The following is a 26,984-nucleotide window of genomic DNA, read 5'->3' as shown; positions in this document are numbered from 1 at the left end:
ATAAAAGAATATCTTCTCTTCAAAAGACACCATTAAGAAAATGAAGGGCAAGTTACAGACATGGAGAAAACATTTGCAACACATAAATCAGACCAGGACATATAAACAAACAAACAAAAAAACCTCTTGCAACTCAATCATAAAGAAGACTCACCAGTAGGGCTTCCCTGGTGGTGCAGTTGTTGAGAGTCTGCCTGCCGATGCAGGGGACGCGGGTTCGTGCCCTGGTCCGGGAAGATCCCACATGCTGTGGAGCAGCTGGGCCCGTGAGCCATGGCCACTGAGCCTGTGCATCCGGAGCCTGTGCTCTGCAACGGGAGAGGCCTCAACAGTGAGAGGCCCACATACTGCAAAAAAAAAAAAAAAGACTATCCAATAAAGAAGAGGTAAAATGTGTGAATAGACACTTCACAAAAGAAGACCTACAAAGTGCTAATAGGGAATTGAGAAGATAATCAACATCATTGATTATCAGTGAAATCAAAACCACAATGAGATAACACTATACCACACTACAAACTCTTTAGAGTGACCAAAATTAAAAACTGAAAATGCCAAGTGTTGGCAAGGATGTGGAGCAACTGTAACTATCAAACACTGTTTGTGGGAATGTAAAATGGTACAGCCATTTTGGAAAAGAGTATTGCAGCCTCTTAAAATGTGAAGCATCAATCTACTATGTGACCCAGCAATTATACTCCAGAGTGTTTACAAGGGAGCGATGAAAACATATGTCCACACAAAGAATTGTACATGAATTTTCATAGCAGCTTTATTTTTAATAATGACAAATGAAACAATCCGAATGTCCATTAACAGGTAAATGGATAACAAAAGTGGTATATACATATAATGGTATATTTACTCAGCAATAAAATATATATATATACTATGGATTCATGAAGCAATGTGAATGAATCTCAAAATCTTTCTGCTTGGTGAAAGAAGCCAGGCACAGAAGAGTATATACTCTATGGTTCTATTTATATAAAATCTTACAGCATACACTGTAATCTACGATGACAGAAAGCATATCAATGACTGCATAAGATAAAGGTGGAGGGAAAGAAGTATTACGTACAGGATAAGGAAACTTTGGGGGGTGATGGAGATATTTGGCATCTTGATTGTGGTAGTGTCTTCATGGGTGCATATATTTGTCAAAATTCATCAAATTGTATACTTTAAATCTATGCAGTTTACTCTGCATAAATTATTCAATTATTTGTAAAAAAAATAAAATAAATGTAAAGAAAGTAATTATAGTAATGTCTTGAATCTTAATGCCTCAACTGTTACCTTCCTGACTAGTTGGGAAAATAATTGCCTCATGAATCTTCTCTCAAATATTCCTTCGACTCTCCCTGACTGCTTACAGGTACTACTATTTGCCCTTAGTTTGAAGATCTGCATAAGGGGTTTGGGGAGGGAGGTCCTCCATACACTCGGAACTATTCTGTAGGCTGTACAGCCCCTCTGGTGTCCCCATTTCTTGCTGGCATTTCCTGATTCTGTCCGTCTTATAGGTTGCTGTCCTTGGTGCTGCTTGCACCTCTTGCATGCACTCCTGGAGAGTGGCTCTCACTGTCCGTGGGAAGCTACCTCAATCCTGTCTTTCTCCCTTAAGGATTTTTTTCTCTCTGAAGTCAAGAGAGAAAACCTGCCTTTTGTCACAACTCTTTTAGATGGGTTTCCCACAGCTGGATCTAGTGTCATGTTCCCCTTCTCCTGTATACCTTATTCGTTCTGGAGCTCAAGGTGGGGAGGAATTTGGAGCAAAATTTAAGGACAGACACAGACTACACCTGGATTCCTTTCTCCCTCTAAAGGCCAGGCATACATTATGGATTGCATGTTGTACCTACTAATATGGAAACTAGAATGGTAAGTCCCTCTTTTATAATAAAAATATGTATTTCCTCTTTAAGAAGGCAATCATTTTTTCCCTTGGCAAATGATCTTGTTAGTTGAATTCATTAGTCAAGGCTAAAAGCCTCAAATCAGATTGCATTTTGATATATGTTTTACTTCCTGATGTCTAAGCTTCTGACACCCAAGGGGAAAAACATAAAATTTGAAATACACAATACTTTTATGCTTGAGTTGTTTTCAAGGTTTGCAAAGCATCATTTCATTATTTACTTAACGTTATCAACAACGGCTGGTGTAAAATCAATGATGTCCATAAATTGTATCAGTTGAGGTGCATCAGTCCTCAGTGAACTTCTACCTTCTTTCCTTAAGGTCTATTGTTTTCAAAGCTAAAAAATTTCAGTGTAACACTAGGTGATAGAGGCTAACAATTTTAATTATTCCTTTTCTGCCTCAGCAGAACTTATGAATAAAACTGCTTCTGACATTTTTGCTGGCATACTTAAAAAAATGTTTTTTCTTCATTGGTAGACACCCAATATCTGTCAGTCAATTGAGGAATTGATAAGGAGTCACTGAGCAATGGAAGGGGATGTCTTCCTTTGAGCCTACTAATTGCCTTGCATCTCTACACCCACTGCCAGCTCAGGTCATGAGGGCTCCTGAGTGACACTAAGCTTTACCATCTGAGTCATGTAAATCATTGGCTCTACTGACCTTCCAAGATTGATGTTGATGCTTCTGTAGCCATCAAATAGTGGATGTTGAATAATTAAACAGTAAAACTGAGCTGCAACTTGTAGGAGGAATGTTTGATCTTATGAGAGATGAAGTATCTTGAAGACTACAAATTCTGTGTGGGCTGCAGTGTGTATGTGTGTGTGTGTCATATACCTGCATCTATCTTTATCTATCTATCTATCTATCTATCATCATCATCGTTGTCATCAATCATTTGTCATCTATGTATCTATGTATAAATTTGTGTTAGTCTGCTCCGGCTGCCATAACAAAATACCACAGACTAGGTGGCTTAAACATCAGATATCTATTTTCTCACAGTTCTAGAAGTCCAAGATCAAGGTGCTGGCAGAGTTGGTTTCTGGCGAGACCTCTCTTCTTGCCACCTTCAGGCTTTGCAGATATCTTTCTTGCTGTGTCTTCACATGGCTTTTCCTCTGTGTGCATGAAGAAAGATAGAGAGGGCTCTGGTGTCTCCTCTTCTTCTTAGAAAGACACCAGTCCAATTCAATTAGGGGCCACCCTTATGACCTCATTTAACCATAATTATCTCCTTAAAGGTCCTATCTCCAAGTATAGTCACATTGAATTTTGAGAGAATACAATTCAGTCCACATTATACTATCTAATCAGACAATTTGGAAGCTCTCTCCCATTAAATAGAATGTGTTATTTAAAAAAATCTTAATACTGATGTATAGTTCATGAAGAAATAGTATATATGTGGCTAGAACAAAGCTTTTTGGTTGTTTCCAATTTGGTAACTGGAACAAAGCATGTACAACAGAACATCAGCCATGCCACTATCAACCCCACAAAAATGGAAACAAGATGTTTAGAACAAACTGTTTATGTAGAGATAGTACATAAAAAGATTTTGATCCCACTTAGATCAGCTGGTCACGATTGCATCCTCGTGATCCTGGCTAGACCATTTCTCCTTTCTCATCAACAGGCCTGGGAGCTGAAGGCCCAACTGCCCTGCCTTCACATGTGTCTCTACTGTGAAAAGAATGCAGAATTTACTCAAATGCTGCTCACTATGTTCCTAGATAATACACAGACTCAGGCACAGAGGAAGTTGGCAGAACTTTCACCCAGCCTGATGTCCCCTATAGCCCAGCCTCTTGGGATGCTGAGCCCTGGGGGGAAAGAGGTAGCATGGCTGGAGATAACAGAGATAATGACACAGGCTGCTTCTCAGGGTCTCTGTGAGCCACTATGGGTACAGAGCTAGTGGTCTATGGCTGACAATGCACATGGGACATTCTCATAGTTTTCTGCAGCATCTTCAAGGTCCCTGTCTTGATTGATGGCCAGCCCTGCAGAATCATCTAGATGTGCCTTCTTCAACTCTGAATAGATGACTGCAGGCTCCTAGTGGAAAACAAAACAAAACAAAACACAAATAGTAAGTACCTAAATGTAGGTGAGGAAGAGCAGAGGGGAAAGAAAGCCAGGAAATATGACCCACCTTATCCTCCCAGTGTTTCTTTGGTGAATTTGCTATTGGATGGGAAGAGGAAAGAAAAGTATTAAACTGTGGGTAATACATTGTAACTTACAACCTACTCACAGTGCATTCCAAGCCAATCTTTCCTCTGCTGACTCATTTCCTGTCTCCTCTGCTGAATTCTTCCAAAGCCCTCACAGAGCAAGAATCTCACCCTCACACAAACAATAAAGCCTTTCCTCTGCCCATAAAATGCCCAGAATGACTTTCTTGAAAATATCTTCCTTTTTCCACGGCTCATCACAACCCCAGCAGAGCAACTCTGTTATTCCCACCTCCCTACTACTATTTAGGGTCTCTATGGCTACATTGATCATCTGGGAGAAGGAAGTAAATATGATTCACTTCACTTTGCACAGAGAAATTGGAGGAGGCAGCTCCAATAGGGACTTGGCATTCTAAGGCCAAACAGAAAATGCCCAGTAAGCCAAAGATATGCAGTGCTAACATTGAGAAAATTCAGTGTGTGTGTATTTCTCCTAACCTTCCAAGGGATTCTTTGGATCTCTTTCATTTAGTTATTCAGCCAATAAGCATTCAGTGAACAATGACCTTCTATTAAGCATTGGTAAGCCATAAAGTGGGGAAAATGACATAAACTCAGTCCATACTATTAAGAATCTTATCATTTTTAAGGAAAGAAATAGAGAAATAGACATGGAAACAAATGCAAGAAGTATTATGAGCACCAAGATAAAAATACGTATTAAACTATGCTGTTGCCACAAAGGGTAATCAGTTCCTCTCAGGTTAGGAGATAGGGAGGGCCGGTGGGAATTACTGAGTTTCACGATGGTAACTGAATTATTTCTTGAAATGTGAGCAAGGGTCACAGACAAACTAGAGGCAAGAACATTACAAGACAAATACGAAGCATGAGCACCAAAGCACAAAACAACCCAGTTTGATCAAAGAAATGTTAAGAGTTCAATATGGCTAAAGTAAGGACATAAGGCAGAGCTTAGAGGAGGGACAAAATCACAGGGGAAGGCAAGGGTCATGCTTTAAAATGGAGAATCACTGAGGGCAGTTAACCTAGACAATGATGTGATCAATTGTGCATCTCAGAGGGATCACGCTGGAAACAGGTCGTTACAAGGTTTGAAGGAGAATGAGATTAGAAATAAAGAGACCAGTTAAGAGAATTACAATTGTCTACACATTAGATAATTAAAGGCTTAATTTATTATGCCTTTGTTCATTTATTATGTTCATTTATTATGCCTATGTTCATTCATTCATTAAAGAAAAATTTGAGGGGGCCTAACATTTTCTAAGCATAACACTATATGCTACTGATATATTAGCAAAGAAATAAGGTGTCTGTCCTTAAAGAGTTTATGAGGTAATGGTGGCAGTGTAGACAGGTAAGAGGGAATGGATATGATTATAGGATTGGTAATATAAGAGGAGCAGTTAATGCCTCTCATGTTGGATTCATATTGAGATGACTCTTTGATCAAAAACCCCTTGCTGGATTTGATAAAACACTGCCACCTTACCTCTACTTGTGTCTCACCTGAATTTTCTTTTGTATCTTGGATGCTGCAGATCTGGGAATAAACCAGGTCGCTCTCACCAAGATCCACTGCAAAACAATAGATCACAGTTGGCTGCAGTCAAGAGCTCACACTATAAACTCTTCTTCCCAGTCACCAAGTTTATAACCACCTCTAACCTTGACATAGTGCCAGAAATGACATTTTTATATTGAATATGACTGAACCATGGACTGTTGCTCAATCTCTCTTCCCTCCCTTGTTCCTCCCTGGAGCCTTCTGTTCCTTAGGAAGTTCTCACCATTGCTGTACACTGGCTGCTGTTCCATTGGGTCTGGTGGTTCAGAGTAAGTGGGTTCTTGGGGGTCTGTGTTGGAGGTTCTAGAAGGTTCCTTAAACTCCCTGGGACTGTAACTGTGACAGAAGGGGAGAGAGACAAAAAGGAGAAAAGTATTTGTGGACTACACAGAATCTCAGGAAAATCAATATCCAGGAAGAGCTCAGCATGGTTCATGTGAAAATATCATGGCTGCTACTCTGAGTCTTCATGCTTCTTTTGAGAAAACGTCAGAAGTATGGCACAAGACAGAGCCAGGGCAGCATTACAGAGAAGGCCAGTTGAGGCAAGGTCAGAGGACAAAGGCTACATAGATCAAGGACCCTTTGATAGAGTAAACACTTGTGTTTGCCTATTTTTTATTGCTTTCAAAAGTTTAAATGTTTCAACATTAGTACACAAAGGCTTCTGCATTCCACAGAAGTTGACCTTTGTCATTTTTTAGGTTCCTTTCAGTTTTCTACCTCATATTACAATGATCTACCTTTCCTGTAAAATATTATGAAGAATCTTCAGGGAAAGTATATTTTTCCAATTTCATTTCCTTCTGCAGTTAATATTGTGAGTTGAACATTGCCAGCATTCAATAATTGTTTCCTGAATGAGTGTATGAGTGGGGAAATGAGCAATAAGGGAGTGAATAAATGTAGCCTTATGAAAGATGATATCATTAAGACATCAGTGATCAATTCTCTACTGGCGCACACTTAAGGAAGGAGATAAATTAACCATGGATAGTAAATAATATTAATTCTGTGTATAAGTAGGTATAAGTGAGTATTATTCACAACTATGATCGAAAGTGGCCTTCTTAATCACATTTTTTATTTCATAAGAATTTGAAATTTTAATAGGAAATGAGTAAAATATTTTTAATGTACATAATTCCATGTTCTATCTTGTGAGCATAAATAAAATGAAAATGCTGACAGCACAAGAAGAAGAGACCTCACCTAGGTGTTCCAGTGGTGGAAAGTCCTCCTGAAAAACGAAAAAAGGAACATTGATGATAAGTGATCTCTGTGGACAATGTGCTCTATGTTAGAATATCCTTTCCCAGAAATCAAATTCAGCCTAGATTTCAGCTATGGCAAATCTTTGAGAACATCCGGCTCCACCCCTTATGTCATGTTATAGATAAAGAAGGTGGGGTCTGGAGAGACATTTGCACAGAATCACACTTATTCTCCATCATTCAATCAGTAATAGCAGCATGAACTCTAAGTAGTTGTGACGAAGTAGCAGAAGAGAGACAACTTAATATTTAACTCTAGATCAAGTGCTTCCCATATTCCCACTTCTCTATTCTCACTGCAGCCCTATGAGGTAGAGACAAGGAGACTGAGGCCTAGAGGGGGGTTAAAATTAATACTTGTTACACAAGTATGACTCAATAGGACTACCAGAATAAGCCCAGACCTTTCTTTATCTCTGACCTTGCAAATCCATGTCAACAACATTGGGTGCATATTGTTTTCTCCATACCCCTTCTTTCCTTCGCTTTCACCTGGCTAATACCAATTTATCTTTCCTCCTCCAGAGCTTTCCCTGATGCCAACAGGCTGGATTAAGTGACCTATATCCATGCACATAGAACCCTGCAATATTAAAATTACTATATTGTATTTTAATTATCTATTTCTGTGTTTGCCTCTAACTCTCTCCTTCGTGAAAAGGTGTGTTACTTGAGGGAGCAAAACTTGTCTTAATTATTTTTCTATTTCCAGTGCCTAGAAGGTTGAAAATATCTAGTAAAGATTTGTTAAACGACTGAACAAATTAAACTGTGTACTATGAGGACTAAAAGAAAAACAAGTTGACGATTTTTTAATAGGTGACTACAGGTAAACCTAATTTGGAAGCCTACTCCATCAGCCTTGAAAATATGCCAGCTTTCCATCAACACAAAAATATTGAAATCTTTCTGGCCTGCCCAGTACAGCCTTCTCTGCCCTTTGCCTACTTATCTGTGGCTCTATATCTGTCTCACTGGTCTTAGAGGATACAAGTTATTTCCCAAAGTAAACATATTCAGCCTTACCTCTCATGGAAAATGACTGATTAATGCCTACAAGCCCCATCTTTGGGAACCAGGTGTCCTGAGTTAAACTAGAGGTGTGTAAGCGTGATCCTGGCCTATACCTCTCTCCTCAGGGCCATTGTAACCATATCAATCAACCACTAATACCCTTACTTGTAAGCAGGTTAACTAAGTCCCAGGATGCCTCTGAGAGTCAGATTATCTCTTCATCTGCATAAAGGAAAACAGACCCAGAAGGTGGCTATTTATAATATAAGCTAGTATTCACTAAAGATATATGGGCCAGGCACTGTGCTGAGCAGTTTACATAGATTGTCTCATAGCACCTAAAAGGTATATACGATTATTATGACCACTACACAGCTAAGGAGACTGGAGTCTGGAGAGTTACATTACTGGAATTTAATTCCAAGCAGTTATAGAGTCAATAAATATATCACTCCCTTAGGTAACTTGGAGGAAACACTCAGGCTTAAGGACCAGAGTCCTTCACTTTTAGATGAATTTGAAAGGGCTGAGCTCTTCCCTGAGAAGACTGGTCAATAATGAGAAAGAAGACTTTGCTATGAGGGAAGCACAGTAGACAAGATTTTGAGATGTGAAAGGCAGAGACCCTCTGATTGACACTGTCAGAATGCCTTAGTTGAGTTTGCTATTTAAAAAAACATTTCCCTTAGATATAGAGGACAGAATCTCCTGAGTTTCTGCCCTCATGGATCACATTAAATAATGATTGGTAATCTTTCCTTCCCTTGTGTTATTTGGTGTTGTACTGACTGAGCAACCTGTCTTTTTAATATTATCAACTGCAATACTGAGGTTCTAATGTCTGCACTTCTAGTATGTTACTGATTAATAAATGACATCCAGATAGGTAATGAGATAGAAAAGTAATTTTTAAAGTAGGAGGTACAACCAGCCTTTTACAAGTCACCAAGATTTAATGGAGAGTATATGGACTCAAGGGCTAGGGAGACCCCAGTTAAGACCTAACTCTGACTCTTAGTAGATACACATGAATTTGGAAAGGTTTCTAACTTCTCCAAATCTTCATTTCTTCATCTTTAATATGGTTATAATGATATTGGTAGAATTGAAGTGAAATGTACATACTGAAAAACTGAGAGAATTAGACACCATAAAATTGCATATAATAGACTCTACATGAGTGACAGATTTTGTGATGAGTACTATCAGGGTTAGTGCTACACACATAATTGTATATGTAATATTATTTAAGAAACTATTAAATAGCTTTAAATATCAGTCATAAAATGATGATGCCATTTTTTGTACAAAGAAGAGGAAGGATGGATGCTCATTGATTGACCTGAAAGTGGAAGTCAGAAGACAATGCTTAACCACTATCATTAAGGAAAGTATGTAAAGCCTTCATTAAATTGAGACCCAATTATTTGTTTATTTGCTTGATTTTCAATATGAGCCCTGAAAAAGGAAAACAGAACCATTTGGTATGACAGAAAAAGAGAGTTCATGTTACACCACAGAGAAAGACAGAAAGTAAAGGATTAGTAATTCCAGATATAAAGTCTTGAAACCTTATAAGCACCCAAAGCACTGAATAAAACAGTCTATGCACTCAAAGATTTCTGATCCATGAAAAAACATTCAGAGAGAAAAATAAAAGCAATCACATAAGAAAGAGACAAGGATTATGGCAGATTTCTTGTTAGAAATCATGCACACAGGAAGACAGTACAGCATCTTTAAAATATTGAAAGAAAACAAAATTTTCAACCCAGAATTCTATGCAAGTAAAAATATATTTCACAAATGAATGCAAAACAGAGACTTTTACAGACATACAGAAGCTGAAATAATTCACCACCAGCAGACCCATACTACAAGAAATGTTAAAAGAAATCTTTTAGGTGGAAAGAAAATGATACCAGATGAACATATGGATATACAAAAAGGAATGAAGAACATTGGAAGTGGTAACTTTATGAGTAAATGTATAATATTTTAAAATTATATGTAAACTTCTTTAAAAGAGAATTGTTTACAAAATTAATAGCAATGTAACAGGCAGGGGAGAAATGGAGTACACAATGGTAAGATTCTTATGCTATACATGAAGTGATATAATGTCACTTGTAAGTAGACTGTGATAAGTTAGATATGTATACCATACACTCTAAAACAACCACTAAAATAACAAAGCAATGAGTTATATAGATAATAAGCCAAAAAAGGAAATAAAATGGAATCATAAAAAATACTCAAGTGGTCCAAAAGAGGGTAGAAAAAAAAAGGAAATGGAAAACAAAGAACAGATGAGACAAATAGAAAACAAATAGCAAAATAATAGATTTAGGGACCTAACCCTATCAATAATCACATTAATCTAAATGGTCTAAATTTTTAAAATTAAAGGGTAGAGACTGCCATATTAGATTTAAAAAATCCAAGTTAACTATATGCTATCTATAAAAATACACTTTAAATATAGAGGCACAGGGCTTCCCTGGTGGCGCAGTGGTTGAGAGTCCGCCTGCCAATGCAGGAGACACGGGTTCGTGCTCTGGTCTGGGAAGATCCCACATGCTGCAGAACGGCTGGGCCCGTGAGCCATGGCCACTGAGCCTGCGCATCCGGAGCCTGTGCTCCACAACGGGAGAGGCCACAACAGTGAGAGGCCCGCGTACCGCAAAAAAAAAAAAATAATAATAATAATAGAGGCACAAATAAGTTAAAAGGGTAGAAAAAATAAATATCATGCTAACATTATTTATATTAATATATTAATATCAAAGAATATTTCAGAGTAAATGATGCTACAGGAATAAAAAGGTCATAAGGATAATGTGGTCATTTCATCAAAAACACATAACAATGATAAATATTTGTGCACCTAATAATAAAGTTTCAAAATACATGAAGCACATGTGATAGAATTGCAAGAAGAAATGGAAACATTTACAAATATTGTTGAAGATTTCAATACCCTTCTCTCAATAACTGATAGATCAAGTAAAAAGAAAATCAGAAAGGATATAGAAGACTTCAGCAACACTGTCAATCAAGTTCACAAACAAACCCATAGTACAAGAAATGTTAAAAAGAGGTCCTTCAAACTGAGAGAGAATGATACCATATGGATGTATGTATATACAAAAAGGAATGAAGAATTCTGGAAGTGATAACTAAGTGGGTATTACCTAGACATCAAGCCAGAAAAAGAAATGACAAGAAAATAAAACTACCAAATCAATATCCCTTATGAACATAGGTGCAAACGTTCTTAAAGATTTTAGCAAATCAAATTCAAAAATTATAAGCTAGTGAGGTTGACCCCAGAAATGCAAAGCCAGTTCAACATTCAAAATCCAAAATCTGTATCACTAGACTAGAAGATAAAATCATATGATCATCTCAATCAATGTAGAAAAAACAGTTGTCATTTCTTCTGTAAAAACTGTCAGCAAATTACAATTAGTAGGGAGTTCTTCAGCCTAATAAACAGCAGCTACAAGAAATCCACAGCTAATATTATCATATGCAGTGGTGAAAGTCCAAATACTTACCCCCTTTAAGTTCAAGAACAAGACAAGTAGGTCTATTCTCAACACTTCTATTCAACATTGTACAGGAGGTTCTAGCCAGTCCATTAAGGCAAGAAAAAGAAATAAAAGGAATCCAGATTGGAAAGCAAGGAGTAAAATTATGTTTATTCCCAGACGTCTTGATCATCTATGCAGAAAAATCTGATGGAATCTACAAAACTAATACTAGAATTAATAAGTGTGTTTAGCAAGGTTGCAGGATATGAGATCAATGTACAAAAATCAACTGAATTTCTATATACTAGCAACAATCAGAAATTAAAATTTTAATTTCATTCTCAGAATATCTATTAATTTTATCTACTAATAAATATCACTGTCTTTATATGCTTTTCAAATATAGCTCAGAGTTTATGGTTTGTACTTATGGCTATTGTCTATTTTTGTTGTTGTTACAAGTGGAGGACTTTGTTTTTCCTTCTTTTTGTTTTCAGTAAGCTTTGGACTGGGGTTGGAACAGTAAATACTTAACTTTCTAGTTTTTAAATGGAAGCTAAACTCTGTTCTCTGATTTAAGTCTCAAATTAAACACATGGAGTAGTAACTTCATTAAGAAATTTGTTGTACCTTTTTGTCACTGCCACAGAGTGGCAGTGATTAGAACTGAGGGCTTAGTACTTGGAAAGGAATAATTGACCTTTATAGGATATACTACACAAGTCCAAGTTATTACAGCAATGGCAAAAGTCACAACATCAAAGAGTAAGATATAGTCACTCACCTGAATTCCTTTGGGTCCTGAAGTAACACACCAGAGCAGCAGTAGCAGCAAGGCCAAGGATGCTTAGCAGCCCTGCAGTGACCCCCTCGGTGATAAGCGTTATTTTGTTACTGGGAGGCCCTAAGTAAAGAGACCTATACTTGAGTTCAGGGCCAAATATTTTTTTATCTAGACAAAAAACATGTAGGTGGGGGCTAGCGATATATTAGGACAGGTTTTTGCCAGGTTCTGATTTCTCAATTTGAATCATTTACAGTATAATTCGTAATTTTCAAAATAATAGCACATGAGTGATTGCCAGAATCTAACATTAAAATGTATTCCTTTTCCCTCCCCCACCCCCATGAAATCAGTACCAGTCTCCAGAAGCTTCAAGCCTTGTTTTCATGTTAATAACTCTGGCACTGGGAGAATTTCTACAGTCTATTGGAGAAATATTTTATTGCTTATAAATGTAACCTATAGCCCAGGTACCACCAACCCACCTGTGACGCTGAGTGTCACCATCTCACTGCGCTGGACCCCCAGGCCATTGTCAGCCCCACAAGAGAAGTTCCCAGAATGCTCTGTCATCAGAGTGAGGTTGAAGGATGCTCCTCCTCCAAAGGGGTCCGAGATGCTCCCCAGGGTGACATTCTTGTGATAAAACCAGTACAGGATCGGGGGAGAGCCTCTTTGGGCCTCACAGCGAAGCTCTAACACATTTCCCGCTATAGCCTGGACCCCAGCAGGGTGGAAGGTGAAGACAGGATGAGACACTGGAACTGAGGGAAGCAACATAGTTCATGAGCAGCTTTAATTAAGTATGTGTACAAGATAAGTTAATAAAGGAAATATTTAGTTTAGTTTAGTAGTAGGAACAGAGACCTGGGATTCAGGAAAACCTGAGTTTAAATCCCGTCTCTGCTCTTTATTAGCCCTGTGATCTTGATGTTTTAAAAACTTTTTACTAGCTCCAAGTCTCAGTTTATTCCTTCGTAAAATGGAGCTAATAATAATTATATCACAAGCTATGGTAATAAGAATCATGTATGTAAAATGCTCGATAAATGTTAGCTACTATTACTGATAGAAATAATAACTAAAAGCAAGGTTTGTTTCTCCATATCATTGATTGACTCCTGAGACTTAGCTTTAAACCTAGACTTCCACACCTATCTGAAGTAAGACCTCATTACCTTTTACCCAGTTACCTTGCTTTATTTTTCTGCATAGCATTAATACTAACATCTATCAATCTATGTATCTATGTATCTCTCTCTTATTTATCTATCTATCATCTATCATTGTTGTATATCTGATTCCTCTAATAGAACGTACGTTTCATAAGGATGAGGACTTATCTGTTTGTTCATTTTTGTATTTCCGGCTGCTGGAACTTTGCCTTGGCATGTAATAGTTCATCAACAATTCGTGAATGAGTGGATGACAAAATTGATCCAGATTGGCCCCAAAATATCCAGACACAGCAATAACAACATGATTTCCATTTTACTTTGTGATTATAGAAATAGGACAGCCAGGAAAAACAGAAAATCACTATGTTTTTAATTAATATATGGAATTGTTAATCAATAATTAATTAATGTGAAATGTGAACTGTGAGATTGCTGATTCTGCTAAGTTGTGAGGGAACCTGGATGAGCCAATCTGTGTGCAGTGCTTTAGATATAAGCTGTGTGCTTCATTGGCAAGAGAAGTTTGGTAAGGATCTTAAGCTTTGCTTTGCATCTGAGATTGGCTAAAGGGGAGGGAGCATGGAGACAATCCATTGAATGGGAATAATTCACCCTTCTGTACATCCTTTACAATATATAGTGACCTGGGCCAAATGCGAAGGGTCTCAGGGGTAAGGCTTTATACATTCTTTGCACATCTCAGTGTGTCTTTCCACCCATGTCACCACCTCATATATTTTTATCCAATTTTTTTTTGCTGTAAAATGCTCTTAACTTAACATTTTCCATCATAAACTTTTTAAGTGTACAGTTAAGTGGTATTAAATAATTTCATGACATTGTGAAACCAATACCACCATCCATCTCCATAACTTTTTACCTTGTTAAAAGTGAAATTCTATACCCGTTAAACAATAACTCCTTATACTCCATTTCCCCACCCCCTGACAAGCACTAGGCTACTTTCTGTTTCTATGATTTTGACTAACCTAAACATCTTATATAAGTGGGATCATACAGTATTTGTCTTTTTTTGACTGGTTTGTTTCACTTAGCATAATGACCTCAAGATTCATCCAGGTTGTAGCATGTAGCAGAATTTTCTTTCTTTTTAAGTCTGAGTAATATTTCATATTATGTGCATACCACACTTTGCTTATCCATTTATCTATTGATAATGGATATTGGGTTATCAACAGATAAACGGACTGGGTTGTTTCCATGTTTTAGCTATTATGAATAATGTTGCTCTGTACACACGTGTACAAATATCTTTTTGAGAATATATTTTCAGCATTGGGGGATGTATACCCAGAAGTGGAATTTCTGTATCATATGGTAGCTCTATTTTTAATTTTCCAAGGAGCCTCCATAGTGTTCTCAATAATGATTTCATCATTTTACATTCCTACCAACATTACACAAGGATTCCAATTTCTCCACATCCTAGCCAACACTTGTTATTTTCTATTATTTTTATAGTACCCATCCTAATGAGTATGAGGTGGTATTTCATTGTAGTTTTGGTTTGCATTTCCCTAATAATGAGTGATGTTGAGCATTTTTTTCATGTATCTAATAGCCATTTATATGTCTTCTTTGGAGAAATGTCTATTCAAGTCCTTTACTCATTTTTTTAATGAGTGCCCCATGACGCCAGCCCCTGCCCCTCAACCCACAGCGGCAGAGCCCACAAACCTTATGACATCAGAAAGGGTATAGGTGCCAGCCTGACCCTAGCTCCCACACTACCCCCTTGCTTTGCCTGCATTGGTGGAGCCTATGACTCAAGGGATCCCAGACACGAGAGAACAGCCCACCATCCTGGGGCACCAGGTGATGATAACAGCAACACTTCAGGAGCAAAGCAGCAGTAACTCCGGAGGCACAGGAAGCGATAATAGAGCCACACTTCTTATAGAGAAAGGGGAGGATGGAAAGTGACTACTCTCAAACATAGCCAGAGACAGCTTAGGTAAGAGAAACCAGAAACTTATGCCATACCACCACCTACTGGAAAACAAAAGAAAGGCCTCTGATTTCTAACTGTCACCACATCAAGTGTACCAGCAGAGAAACCACCCATCAAGTACCATGAAGAATCACAGTAACACTGTACCACAAAAAGAAACTGGCAATTCTCCAGAAACCAAACTTACAGTCATGAAATATTGTGATCTAACTGAGAAAGAATTCAAAGAAAGTCAAAATAGTTGTCATTCAGAAACTCAACAAGCTACAAGAAAACTCAGAAAGTCAGATTAATGAGCTCAGAAATAAAATTAATGAACAAAAGAAATACTTTACCAGAGATATTAAAACTCTAAAAAAGAGCCAAACAGGAATTCTGGAATTGAAGAACTGAATAAATGTTGAGAAGAATGCCTTGGAAAGCACTAGAAATAGATCAGACTATATGAAAGAGAGAATTAGCAATCTCAAGATAGAAATCTAGACATGATACAAGTATAAGAGGAGAGATAAATAAGATAATTTAAAAATGAGGGAATTCTCCAAGAGCTATCTGACTCTTTTAGGAAAGGCAACATTAGTATAAGGGGTGTCCCAGGAGAAAACAGGGAGAGGGGAACAGAGAGTATATTTAAATAAATAATAGCTGAGAACTTCCCAAACCTAGGAAAGAAACTGGATATACAAATCCATGAAGCTAAGAGAACACTTAATTACTTCAATGCAAAAATACCTTTTACAAGACATGTTATATTAAAATTGTCAAAAGTCAATCACAAAGGAAGAATTTTAAGGCAGCCTGGGGGAAAAAAGGATGGTAACCTACAAAAGAATCTCCATGAGCTTATCATCAGGTTTCTCAACAGAAACTCTACAGGACAAGAGGGTATGGAATGACATTCTCAAAATACTGAGAGATAAAAAGTGTCACCCAAGAATATTTTTTCCAGCAAAGTTATTATTCAGATATGAAGGAGAAACAAAGACCTTCCCATATGAATGAAAGCTGAGGGAATACATCAACACTGGTTCTGCTTACAAGAAATGTTGAAAGAAGCTCTTCTACAAAAAACAAAAAGGCAAAAGTATACAAAACTTTGAGGAAACTGAAATAGACAGAATCAGAAAATTGCAGCTCTTTATCAGAATAGGTTTTAAACACTTTATTATAGCATAAAGGTAAAAGGGGGGAAGCCAGAAAAATAACTATAGCTACTTCAATTTGGTAAAAAACTCACAATACAAAAAGAGATAATTTGAGACAATAAAAACATAAAAAGGGAAGAGGAAAAGGATGGAACCCATATAGGTAAATGAAGATAAGATTCTATCAGCAGAAAACAGACTATTTTATCTAGGAGAGGTCTTATGCAAACCTCAGTGTAACCACAAAATATAAGTCTAGAACAGAGACACAAAACATGAAAAAAGGGAAACTGAGAAAAATATCATAAAAAACCACAAAACCAAAATGGCAGGCAGAAACTTAAGGGGAAGAAAACAATGGAGATATAGAGCAACCTGAAAATGAAAGGTAAAATGGCAATACTAAATTCTCCTTTATCAATAATAACCTTAAATGTTAATGGGTTGAATTCACCAATCAAAAGACATAGAGTGGCTTGATGGAGTAAAAAATAAGACCCAATTCTATGCTGCCTCCAAGAAACTCACATTACCTTTAAAGACCAACATAGGCTCACAGTGAAAGGATGGAAGATGATACTCCATGCATATGGCAGCCAAAAAAAAAAAAAAAAAGTGGGTATAGCCATGCCCATATCAGAAGAAATAGACCTCAAGCCAAAAAAGATAACAAAGGACAAAAATGGACATTAATTGTGATAAAGGGGACAATTCATCAAGAAGATGTAATAGTGATAAATATATATGCACGTAACATAGGAGCACCAAAATATACAAAGCAATTATTAACAGACCTAAAGGGAGAAATTGACAGCAACACAATAATAGTAGGGAACTGTAACACCCCACTATTAATGGATAGATCGTACAGAAAGAAAGTCAACAAGGAAACAGCAGCCTTAAAAGATACATTAGACCAGATGGACTTGATAAATTTATACAGAACATTCCATCCAAATGCAGTAAAATACACATACTTCTTAAGTGCTCATGAAACTTTCTCAAGAATAGACCATATGTTGGAATACAAAACAAGTCTCAATGAATTTAAGAAGATTGAAATCATATCAACCATCTTGCCTGATCACAATGGTATGAAACTAGAGATCAACCACAAGAAGAAAGCTGGAAAATCACAAATATGTGGAGACTAAACAACAAGCTGCTAAACAACTATTGGGTCAAACAAGAAATCAAAGGTGAATTGAAAAAATACCTGAAGACAAATGAAAATGAAAATATGACATACCAAAATTTAACTTTGCACATAAAGGAACTAGAAAAAGAAGAACAAATGAAGCCAAAAGTCAGTAGGAGGAAGGAAATGATAAAGATTCAAAGAGAAATGAAATATACACTAAAAAGAAAATAGAAAATATTGATAAAAACTAAGACCTGGTTCTTTTAAAAGATGGACAAAATTGCCATACCTTTAGCTAGACTCACTAAGAAAAATGAGAGAAGGCTCTGATAAATAAAATCAGAAATGAAAGAGAAGCTATAACAATGAATGCCCAGAAATACAAAGGATTATACAAGAATACTGTGGACAGTTATATGCCAACAAATTGAGCAACCTAGAATAAATGGACAAATTCTTAGAATCACACAACCTTCTGAGACTGAATCATAAAAAAATAAAATCTGAATGACCAATCACTAGGAAAGAGACTGAAATAGAAATCAAAAACCTCCCAAGAATAAAAGTACAGGACCAGGTGACTTCACAGGTGAATTCTACCAAACATTCAAAGGTGCTGTAAATCCTATCTTTCTCAAAATATTCAAAAAAACTGAAGAGAAGGGAATACTTCCTAACTTATTTTACAAGGCTAACATCACCCTGATACCAAAACCAAAGACAACACACAAAAAAGAAAATTACAGGCCAATATCTCAGGTAACATAGATGCAAAAATCCTCAACAGAATATTAACAAACCGAATAAAACAGTACTTTAAAAGGATCATACACCATGATCACGTGGGATTTACTCCATGTATGCAAGAGTAGTTCAACATTTGCAAATCAATCAACACGATACATCACGTCAATAAAATAAAAAATAAAAATCATATGATCATCTTGATAAATGCAGAAAAACCATTAGGAATGGCCTAAGTTCCTGAATGTAGAGTCAGAAGAAAGAATCCCAGGACTCTCAGGTAGAGGAAGAAAAAGTGGGGAGTCTGCTGGAATGTCACACCAGCAAGTAGCCCAAAAGAGAAGACACAGTCTGTTCTGGGCTGTAATTGCTGCAGGCATCCCTACTAACCTGTGACACTGAGAGTCACTCTGTCACTGAGCTGGACCCCCAGGCCATTGTCAGCCTCACAGGAGTAGTTTCCAGAATGTTCTGCAGTCAGAGAGAATTTGAAGAATGCTTTTCCAGAGGGAACTGAGCTGCTCCCCAGGCTGACACCATCATGATAAAATCGGTACAGGATCGGGGGAGAGCCTCTCTGGGCCTCACAGTGAAGCTCCATCATGTCCCCCACCACAGCCTGGGCCCCGGGAGTCCTGAGAGTGAGGACGGGGTGAGATACTGGAACTGAAAGAGATAGTAGACTGTCAGAGGACTCTGATGCTGTGACAGACTCATAACCCCACTCAAGAAACTTAAATATAGATATATCTCTTGAACCATTAAGAGTAATCCTAGATAATTTTGTTTTCATCACTACGGTCCTCTCCACAAGTAAAATATCTTCAACTTTTGTCATCTTTGCCATTCCTTGGTTAGCTTCTAAATCTTCACAACTCTGTTCCTTTGCCTTCTTCCAAAGAGCCTCATGGCTGATAGAAAGCCTAAACCCTGGCTTGTGAACCGAGGCTGAATAGAAGGAATCGGGAACTTACTTCTCAGTGTGACTCTAATCAGTTCACTGAGGATGGGACCGTGAATGTTGTCAGCTGCACAGTAGTATCTCCCAGCATCATGCTCCTTCACAGTGAGTATCTGCAGCTCTGCCGACAAGGAACGCTGGGTCTTTGTTCCCAAACTTCTCACTGTGCCCTCTCTGTGCCAGGAGAATGTGACAGTCCCTGTACCGTTGGCTACTGAGCAGATAAGGAGCAGATTGTCTCCTTCAATCAGCTGCCCCTCGGGGGGCTGGATCTCTAGATTTACATCAGACACAGGGACTCCTGGGAGGACACAAGATGACACATGAGGGTTCTCATGGCAGAAACTTCAGGGTCAAGGAGAAGGCTGGTTCTGTCACGAACAAGCCCATAGCAGCAGGTACAATAAGCAGGAGTCCAAAGTGGGCAATAAGGAATTAATTGTGCATGTTATTATAAAGGCAGAAACACCCCTCCCACCACATACAACAGTTCCCATTCTTGGGGAATGTGGGGACTAGGCTCCGGATCTTCTTAAACCTAATGCTGACTGCAGTCACATTTTATTTACATTTATATCTAAGGAATCTTTGGTGCACTGATGGATCACAAAATAAGAGTGAACCCTGAGAATATTACTTCTATCCTGAAATTCAAACCCCTTTCCTATCCTTCAAGACTCTTCTCCAGTCTCACCTCCATCTTCTCATATTCTTTTCTGATTATTCCAGTTCATGTTTATCTTCCACTTTTATTTTGGAATATGTTTAGGTCAACAAACGGAAGCAGCATAGGGACCTCTAAAGACTGCTTGTGGTCATCTGTGTCTGTTGACTTTTTTTTTTTTTTTTTGCGCTACGCGGGCCTCTCACTGTTGTGGCCTCTCCCGTCGTGGAGCACAGGCTCCGGACGCGCAGGCTCAGCGGCCATGGTTCACGGGCCCAGCCACTCCACGGCATGTGGGATCTTCCTGGACCGGGGCACGAACCCGTGTCCCCTGCATCAGCAGGCGGACTCTCAACCACTGTGCCACCAGGGAAGCCCTATCTGTTGACTCTTGAGAGAACATATCCTGTAAGGCTCTGTAACCCCCCACAGGGTTGGGGACCCAGTAACTGATCAATAACTGTTATTAACTGAGTTAGATGGAAGAGAATGTTCTAGGGACATTAGGCCAGTGTTGAACCTGAAGAGAGAAGGATACCAGGACAGCTGAAATTCTCCTCTCTGTTATGTTCAGTGTCCTAGGGAGCAGGAAATGTCATTGCTCTCCTCTCCTCTCCCCGGCTCTGACTCTGGAAGTGCAGCCCCACAGACACTCACTCTGCACATGTATCTGGGATCTCAAGCTTCTTTTCCTGACATGGTGAGTCACTGTCTCTGCCTGGCACCAGTAAGACCCTGAGTTTTCACTCCACATGGTAGGTAAGTTGAGCTCTGGGGAGCTGCTCCAGCCTGATCCCAAGGCCTGGTCTTCTCTGAAGAAGCAGAATTGAAGCTGAATGTATGACCGCTGTGGAGGGAGCCAAGTCTCACATTTCAGGGTCACCGGTCTCCCCTCTATGGGCTGGGAGGGTCTGGCTGTCAGCACAGGAGGGGGAAACAGCTCTAGAGAGAAGAACAAGCACAGTTCCCAAGGTAGTGAGGCTCAGGGCTCCTGGAAAGATGCACGTGTGCTTTCAGCACCAGCTATCAGAACACAGAGACCCAAGTAGGTGGAACCACTTCCCATCTCCCTCCCATGACTGGAGGATTTTCATGAAATCCCCACTGATGAGCCCCTCCCTAAATCCTCACACAGTTTCCCTGCCAAGTCCTATTACCCACAGGAGGGCAGTCATTACCTTGAACTTGAATTGTTAGAGGTTTTGAAATGTCTCTCGTTATTCCCCAAAAGTGTTTCCTAGAAGCAGTACAATGATATTTGCCATTGTCCCTGGAGACTGAATTTAGTGTGAAGTTTGATATATAACTCTTCCTAATTTCTTTTTTATTTTTGTATAAAACTGTTTCACTTGTTGCTTCTCTCCCCTGGCATCTCAGAACAACATCATCTCCTTCAAAGACAGGGTGTGGAGCCTGGATGATCAGTCTGTCTGCAAAGAGTGGAGGAATGCAATCAATTTATTTCCTGATGCTTGTTTCTTCAAACTCATTTCTGCCCATGAAGAAAGAGCTGCAATCCTATACATACCTGCAACTGTCCTCCATCAACATTTCCACATGATCCCAAAACCCAGTTCTCCCTTGTCCTAGGATAATGAACTAATTTCCAGAAAATATCCTTAAGAAATCCTCATACATATTGTTAAAAGAGAAGTTTTATACCATACATTTCTTCAGACACAAGTCCCTTTTTCCTGGTGACTTCCCCCATACTTACCAATACTTACCAATACTTCCTACCAATACTTACCAATACTTCTCTGGATGGAGAGGATGGACAAGGCAGCATCCTGTTGCTGTCCTATCTCCTTATTTTCCCCACTGGGGTCAATACATCAAATATCCTCATGCCTGTTTACAGCCCTGCCTAGGCTCCCTGCATTAGCCTAGCCCTTAGACATCCTGCCCAGTGGTTTAATTTCAGAGGCTCCCTCCTTTCTTTCCTCACCAGGTAAAAAATCCATATGTACGGGGTCACTGGGAGAAGATCTTCGAGTCTTGCATTTGTAATATCCAGTCTTGTGTATTTGGATCTCTTCAGATTTATTATCCAACAAATGATCATTATGATACCAAGATATGTCTCCTCGGGCTGGAGAAAGGGAATCTCTGCACGTGAGAGTCACTCTGTCATTTTTGAAGTTTGTGGACCATGGAGGATTGAGGAGAAGAAAAGCTTTTGGAGTTACTCCTGAATAGGAAATGGAAAGACGAAGGCAGGTAAAGGTGAATGAGAGGTGGGTGGAGCGTAAGGAAGGGCCCAGCTGCAACTAGGAGTTTTTCTGGGCTAAATCCTATTAGGACCAGGGCTGGAAATGGAGCAGACACAACTTGGGGAACTGCCTGGGACAGAATCTGTTCTCTGTCATTTTTTGCCTAGTAGCAGTGGGTGGGTAGGTGTCATGCGGGATAGGTCTCAGGTTCCTGGTATGGGCTCAGAAAAGTTCAGGAGACATGATTCGTAGTTGGGCAAACACTGTGAGGGCCTCTGAAGGTGGGCTGATTCTGAAATGCTCTTGTCCTATACATTCCTGTCAAGGTAAAAGTCAGCCTGCGATGTATATACCTCAGAAGCAGTTTCTAGACTCTGAAAAACCAGTACCTACTTGGTTATTAATATCTAATGAACAAGATTTGTTTCACTTACAATTCTTTTAAACTTTGCTTAATTTGAGAGTCTATGGGGAAGGCAACATTTTTCTACTCTCCGCCTAAGGTGAGTATAATCAGTAATTGATACAGGATATAAAAAATTTGAACAAAGGGGCATGGACTGCTTGCATAATCATATTTGTATATATAATTGCAACTAACCAATGGGACCAGAAATTGAAACAGTGTAGTGACATGAGCTTCTTTTGGAGATGTATAAAGATTTGGCTTTAGCATTTTCCACTGTGAATAGGATATATTTCTATGTTCTTTGATAGTGGCACCAGCTTGGACATACAGAGGGGTCTTAGGGAATAGAGGAGATCAGATCTGAGTTTCTCTCAATATCAGCCTCCTGCCTCTGCCTTTCCTTCTGCAAATATTTCCTTCCCCTCCGCACTGTGACATTCGGTAATAGGGAAAGAACTGAAGACTGGAGAAGTCAGAGGAGGGTCTGCTCACCCACTAATGCAACAGGTGTGACCTCGGAGTAGCAATACCACTGATGTTGGCACATCACCACAGGCCTCATTTATGGGTCCAGGCAGTGCTGGCTGGGAGGACCAATGCCCAGAGACCAGGAGGAACAGAGAAAAGGGAAAACTGACCTGATTGATCTCTTCCAGGAGCTGTGAGGGAGCCAAGATGTAAAGGTTAGCACAGAGCAATGTTTTTCAAACCTTTTCACTTACACAATTTGAGAAGTGTTCCAACAACCCAGCCACAACCACTTCTTCGGTTTTTCCTTCCCATTTCTTTGCCCCTATTCTATGATACCCATAGTCCCCAAACAAAGAAACAAAAAAGAATAGCCTATAATTTATTGTATAAACATGAATGACTTGTACCCACAATCCTGACTCTTCTCTTTGCTATTTAATACTTAGCAGCTTCATAGTTCATTCCCCCCTGTCTTCCCTAGCCTGAACTCAGCCATGTAGAGACAGAAAAGGCCTTGGAGAAATGGTTTCTCCTCCCCTCATTACTTGGGTACTCTTCCTCCTACATTTTCAATCTCTGGCTAAATACTGGCTTAAAGTCTCAGGAAGCGGGGTCATATTTCTCAGTAGATCTTCCCTTACTCAACTGAATTTTGAAAATAATTGTTTATGTGAGGGATTTAGAAGGGGTTTGGTGGAAAGAAACATCCAAGCTTCCGATGAGATGAAAAAGAAATGGTTGAAGAATCAAGGGTAATATACTTGGTTTGCTCTGTTGGCTTTGGTTTTCCTGGGACCCAGCTCTGCTCATTCTTCATCTCTTGTGTAAAGAAAAAAGTGTTGCCTGCCGTTCCAGTTCTACAGTGATCAATCTATTAGCCATTGTAGTTGCCCACAGACAGTGTACTCTGAGGAATTCAGGATGAAGAAAGACAGGAAACATTCTGGGCTTTGGATATATTGGCCCTTAGACAGTTAAGATGCATATCTAAGGGAAAGTTTCAAATGACCCCAGATTCTTGCATCTTCCCATACAGAGAAAAGCACTAAAATCGGTGAGATTTCTCTTCTTTGTGATTAGCAGTAATCTTTTGATGCTTGACTACATGTTTTACCAGCAAAAAGTTTATATATATCCTGGCTCCTCCCTTACCTCTTCAGAGCAGTTCCTCAGAGCTATCTGAGAGGCTGTCTTCTGGGCTATAGTCTTCAATAATTTCCCCAAATAAAACTTAACTCAGATTTCACATTGTGCAGTTTTCTTTCAGTCAATAGTTTTGGTGACCACAAAGGGACCCAGAGCAGACTTCACTCCTTTGCCTGAGGATCAGGAGCCTTGGTACCAGCAAGAGCCTCTTGTGCCCATTTGCCTCTTCCATGAGTTTAGAGAAATTTGGGTGAGTCTCTCCTGGTTCTCGGATCTCACAATTATTATTATTATTATTTTGGTTTAAGGCCCATGTTCATCATGTCCTTTATTATATCATCCATGCATATTAAGACTACAAATGACTTTCAGCTACTTAAACATATAATCATGATATAATGTCCATGGCTTTATAGAGTCCCAGCATAATGTTTCATATATTCTTTTTTTTTAACATCTTTATTAGGGTATAATTGCTTTACAGTGGTGTGTTAGTTTCTGCTTTATAACAAAGTGAATCAGTTATACATATCCATATGTCCCCATATCTCTTCCCTCTTGCGTCTCCCTCCCACCCTCCTTATCCCACCCCTCTAGGTGGTCACAAAGCACTGAGCTGATCTCCCTGTGCTATGCGGCTGCTTCCCACTAGCTCTCTACCTTAAGTTTGCTAGTGTATATATGTCCATGCCACTCTCTCACTTTGTCACAGCTTACCCTTCCCCCTCCCCATATCCTCAAGTCCATTCTCTAGTAGGTCTGCATCTTTATTCCTGTCTTGCCCCTAAGTTCTTCTGACTATTTTTTTTCTTTTTTTTTTAGATTCCATATATATGTGTTAGCATACAGTATTTGTTTTTCTCTTTCTGACTTACGTCACTCTGTATGACAGTCTCTAGGTCCATCCACCTCACTACAAATAACTCAGTTTTGTTCCTTTTTATGGCTGAGTAATATGCCATTGTATATATGTGCCACATCTTCTTTATCCATTCATCTGTTGATGGGCACTTAGGTTGCTTCCATGCCCTGGCTATTGTAAATAGAGCTGCAATGAACATTTTTGGTACATGACTCTTTTTGAATTATGGTTTTCTCAGGGTATATGCCCAGTAGTGGGATTGCTGGGTCATATGGTAGTTCTAGTTGTAGTTTTTTAAGGAACCTCCATACTGTTCTCCATAGTGGCTGTATCAATTTACATTCCCACCAACAGTGCAAGAGGGTTCCCTTTTCTCCACACCCTCTCCAGCATTTATTGTTTGTAGGATCTCCCAATTATTGGTTGATGATCCTGAGTTAGTTCTATTTTGTGGTATATAATAGGGATTTGTCCCCCCCTCCCCCTGAGGCAGGAGATAGATGGGCCCCAGGTTAAACATTTACAACTGGCCTCCCATTTACATTTCATGAGGCAGGAAAACATGGGCTTCGGGCTGGACGCTTACAGCTAGACTTCCGTTTGCATTTCCTGGGACAGGAGATAGATGGCCTCCAGGTTAGACATTGAAAATCAGTCTCCTGTTTGCTCTCCGAAATGGAAGCAATGACAGAGACAGTGTAAATAGCCAGGCTTCATCTCCTGTGGACACCTTCAAAAGCTGAGGGGTGATCTGACAAGCCCAACCACACGCCGCCCAGGCTGGGAGTCTCCACTCTGTGTTCAGTTCTGTTCATGTGTACATGTGTGCAAGTGTGTTTGTGTGTGTATGTGTATGCATGCAGGGTGTGTACAGCTGAATAACAGGAGAGGATCTGCTGGGTTCCAGCATCCTGTGTCCCCCTCCCCGGCTGCCCTTGCTCGGGGCCACCTTAAGATAACAGTCATGGCTGGAACAGAGAGGGGCTAAACCTTGTTTGAGTAAAGGGTCAAGAGGTCACACATTTCCCCTTCTTGGGGCAAGGAACACATTGCACATGGGCAGAAAGTCTCCTTTAGGGTCAAAAAGGAGGGCTCACCACCCCATAATATGTGATGCTAAGGCCACCCCATAGGCCTTTGGGCTGAAATCCAACTTGGAAAAAAGTTGCACACACATGTTGGGGAGGGTCCTAGGGCAGGTCAGGTGTGGAAAAAGAAGCCAGATAATTGGCCAAAGGTAAACAAAGACCCGGAAGAACTGCCCTATATAAACGACTTAACTGCCTCTTTATCTTCTCCTTAGGGAGGATGCCCACACCTTTTCTCTCGGGGCGTGCATCTCTGCCTTGCTAAACAAACTGTTTCTCTGTGTTGTCTCCCACTTGTGCTATGTCTCTAATAATAAACTTTGTACCTGTTTTTACAGTTTTTACCTCCATGAGAAATGCATTTTTCACTGGGGGCAAGAGCCATGGGGTGTGGTGGCTATGATTCCTGGTTTTCATCCAGGCTACCCGGGTTCAATTCCTGGGCAGGGAATTAAGATCTCGCTTCATGCCACCACTCACTTTTGCCTCTCCAAAATCACCTCCACCCCGGTTTAAAGATACTGGGGGAGCCTGGTTAAAAGATACAAGGATTTATTCAGTTGAAAGACACTGAGCCTCTGGGCTGGGTAAAATGAAGGGCATCAGAAAGCCAGCCTCCAACTAACACTCCAGCCATGTTTATGTACATATGGAATTTATACTTACAAATATTGAATAC

General features: G+C 39.4%; 1 protein-coding gene across 4 annotated transcripts in view; it reads right to left on the bottom strand.

Moving 5' to 3' along the window:
• Positions 1-761: 761 nt before the first annotated feature.
• Positions 762-26,984, bottom strand: part of FCRL3 (Fc receptor like 3) — a 40,838-nt gene continuing 14,615 nt past the window's right edge. For 2 of the 4 annotated variants that reach the window (XM_029227203.1, XM_029227202.1), the window contains 13 exons: positions 23,231-23,397; positions 22,065-22,307; positions 21,295-21,546; positions 20,774-21,058; positions 19,466-19,753; positions 18,882-19,157; positions 12,797-13,075; positions 12,312-12,431; positions 6,916-6,943; positions 5,927-6,039; positions 5,646-5,714; positions 4,088-4,119; positions 762-3,990 (listed from right to left, as the gene is read on the bottom strand). In XM_029227203.1, the coding sequence (XP_029083036.1) occupies positions 3,847-3,990; positions 4,088-4,119; positions 5,646-5,714; positions 5,927-6,039; positions 6,916-6,943; positions 12,312-12,431; positions 12,797-13,075; positions 18,882-19,157; positions 19,466-19,753; positions 20,774-21,058; positions 21,295-21,546; positions 22,065-22,307; positions 23,231-23,300 (2,199 nt within the window). In that variant the 5' untranslated portion in view covers positions 23,301-23,397 and the 3' untranslated portion in view covers positions 762-3,846. The remainder of the gene's footprint in view (positions 3,991-4,087; positions 4,120-5,645; positions 5,715-5,926; positions 6,040-6,915; positions 6,944-12,311; positions 12,432-12,796; positions 13,076-18,881; positions 19,158-19,465; positions 19,754-20,773; positions 21,059-21,294; positions 21,547-22,064; positions 22,308-23,230; positions 23,398-26,984) is intronic. The other 2 variants (XM_029227204.1, XM_029227205.1) reach the window with 2 other exon arrangements.

The sequence above is a fragment of the Monodon monoceros genome, unplaced genomic scaffold, assembly GCF_005190385.1.
Source record: "Monodon monoceros isolate NGI ecotype Baffin Bay Population unplaced genomic scaffold, NGI_Narwhal_1 Super_Scaffold_18, whole genome shotgun sequence".
NCBI lineage: Eukaryota > Metazoa > Chordata > Mammalia > Artiodactyla > Monodontidae > Monodon > Monodon monoceros.
Note: the sequence above shows the minus strand (reverse complement) of the source record. Positions and strands in the feature narration are given on the sequence as shown.